The 2,407-nt window shown below is 36.9% G+C and overlaps 1 protein-coding gene across 1 annotated transcript; it reads right to left on the reverse strand.

The window, feature by feature from the left end:
• Window positions 1-400: 400 nt before the first annotated feature.
• Window positions 401-2,020, reverse strand: LOC132051732 (protein CANDIDATE G-PROTEIN COUPLED RECEPTOR 7-like). The gene has a single exon (XM_059442924.1). It carries the CDS (start codon window positions 2,002-2,004, stop codon window positions 697-699), a length of 1,308 nt encoding a protein of 435 aa, XP_059298907.1. The 5' UTR covers window positions 2,005-2,020; the 3' UTR covers window positions 401-696.
• Window positions 2,021-2,407: the final 387 nt, after the last annotated feature.

The following is a 2,407-nucleotide window of genomic DNA, read 5'->3' on the forward strand; positions in this document are numbered from 1 at the left end:
GATGCCAATAATATGCAGAACAATATTCCAACAGCTCTACATGTTAATAACCATGAAAAGAGAGTAACTAATGTGAATAGGGGCATAATAGTCCCTCTGGAAGAGCATATACAACCAGAGGCGAAACCAGAATTTGAAGTTCATGGGTTCTGAATTTGCTATCGAACCCATATTCATCACAGTTACTGGGTTCACAATTAAATATTTATACATATCTAATAGATTTCCTGAAACGTATATAAGATATAAACAAAAAACTTATACTCTCCCTCCTCCCCTGTACACAACATCAACTCTAAAGATCAGTGCAGGATATGAAATCAGTGGGGTTAAGAAATAAGAACAAAGGAAATGAAAGCAAACCGAAACTTGACTTTCTGTGGTTATTAAAAGAAAAGGCTTCCTGGAAAGTCCAGCATAATATTAATTGTGAAACTGAGCATAATATTAATTGTGAAATTGACATATCCATTCAACATATTACTATCCAAAAAGAAAACTATCGGGACTACCGCTAATACAATATCTTGAATACCACTAATAGGTCACAATATCTTGAATTGCTGACAAAATCATTAATCAATTTGTACAACAGAGAGGTCAGCTTCTCAGCACGAAAATCTATGAGTAAAATTAAAAAGCACGTGCCATTTCACTTTAGATTGTTTTATTTCTGGAGCCTTCTTACAATGGTGATTACAATTCAAATTCGTCTTCAAGCTTGAGTGCCTCTGAAGCAGCTTCTTCCTCTTCATCATCAATTGCAAAATAGGGGTTATGCGCCTTAGGCCTAAAGTTATACCCAGTAAAGACATAGAAGGCAAGTGTAGCCAGTTCAGCAGCCACCACACTAGTCCACTGATACCGATACGAAGTAATGGTCTCCAGAGCATAAATGACAACCCTCGTGAAGTATATATAACATATCACAATAATATAATACTGCCTAAACAATGTCAACTTCATCAAGTTCACAGCCGCTTTACCATCAGTCTTTGCTGCCTCACGCAAGTTCTTAATCGACCACACAATAGGAAACAACACAGCACAACAACACACAATATCTACAAGCAAGAAAACCTGCTTCCACGTATACGATCTCTCACCAAACGGGCCAGTTTCATCAATCACAACTTGTGCAACATTAGCCACAACTTGCAACGGTATCACAACCATCAAAACCTTCTTTTCTTTATCTTGCAAATAAGGCTTCACAAATGACCAACCAGTACCAATCAAAACAATCAACGTAAATAACGTAATCCCTTTCAAGAAACTAAATATATAGAACAAAACATCCCAACCATGAGCAGTTCCTGTTCTCTTAATATACGATTTATCTTCAGCTTCACTTAACAAATCCAATGCCTTCAGCACCAATACCGCGAGCATAAAGAAATGAACTTTATAAACAGTTAACCTTTTCCTATAAAGGGTATAAACCCAAACAGTCCCTAACAACACATACACCATAAAAAACAACAAATATATAACAGGAAGTGCAGTTTTCCCAGCTGATAAAAAATCAAGATTGCCACTTTTTGGGTTAAAATTATACATAACAGAACGTACATTCATAGTAACTTCCAAATTGGGCATACAATTAGCAAAAGCAAGAGTAAACTGATTAGCATCAGATACACTAAACGAGGCAGTGAACTCACGCGCCTGCGGTTGCAAGTGGTCAAAAGTGAAGACTTTTTTTATAAGATTAGATTCAAGTGGACACTGAATTTCACCTTCTTGAAGTTGTTCAAGCACGTGTACCCACGCGTCTAGGGTACATAGGAAAAACCCTAATTGAGAAATTGGGGTTTTCTGGTTATTGGAGAAAGAGATGTCGGTTACGGTTAGGTTTAAACGACCCGAATGGGTGTACCCGAATTCGTCAAAAGGGATAGTGGAACGTGAATCGGATCGGATCTGTGTGGATCGGATCTCAGCGACGGTGACCCGGATTGTGAGAGTGATGGTAATTACGAAGAGTGCAAAACGCGCAGCCATTGATTGAACAACACAATCAATTGAAGTGAAAATTTCAGATTCCACTTTGACAAAGGACTCTGTCTTTTATTGTATTGTGTACGATGTTGAATGTTATTTATTGTAACTGACGAGCTGGCAGAAATCAAGAATGTCGGTTGGGTTTAGTTGGGTTTTAGGGGGAAAAACAGAGCGTGTGAGATGGGCAGGATTGAATAGAGGAGAATAGATGGATAGTATTATTTTAATAGTATGTTTGTTCAAGTTTCTAAAATCAGCCAATTTTAAAAGTACTTTCAAAAAATTATTTTTGGTGCAAAGCAATTTGTGTTTGACCAATTAATTTAAAAAGCACTTTTGAGCAGTAATTAGTATTTGGCCAAGATTTTAAAAAGTGTTTCTATGTGTATTTTTCCCAAAAGTA

The sequence above is a fragment of the Lycium ferocissimum genome, chromosome 4 (assembly GCF_029784015.1).
Source record: "Lycium ferocissimum isolate CSIRO_LF1 chromosome 4, AGI_CSIRO_Lferr_CH_V1, whole genome shotgun sequence".
NCBI lineage: Eukaryota > Viridiplantae > Streptophyta > Magnoliopsida > Solanales > Solanaceae > Lycium > Lycium ferocissimum.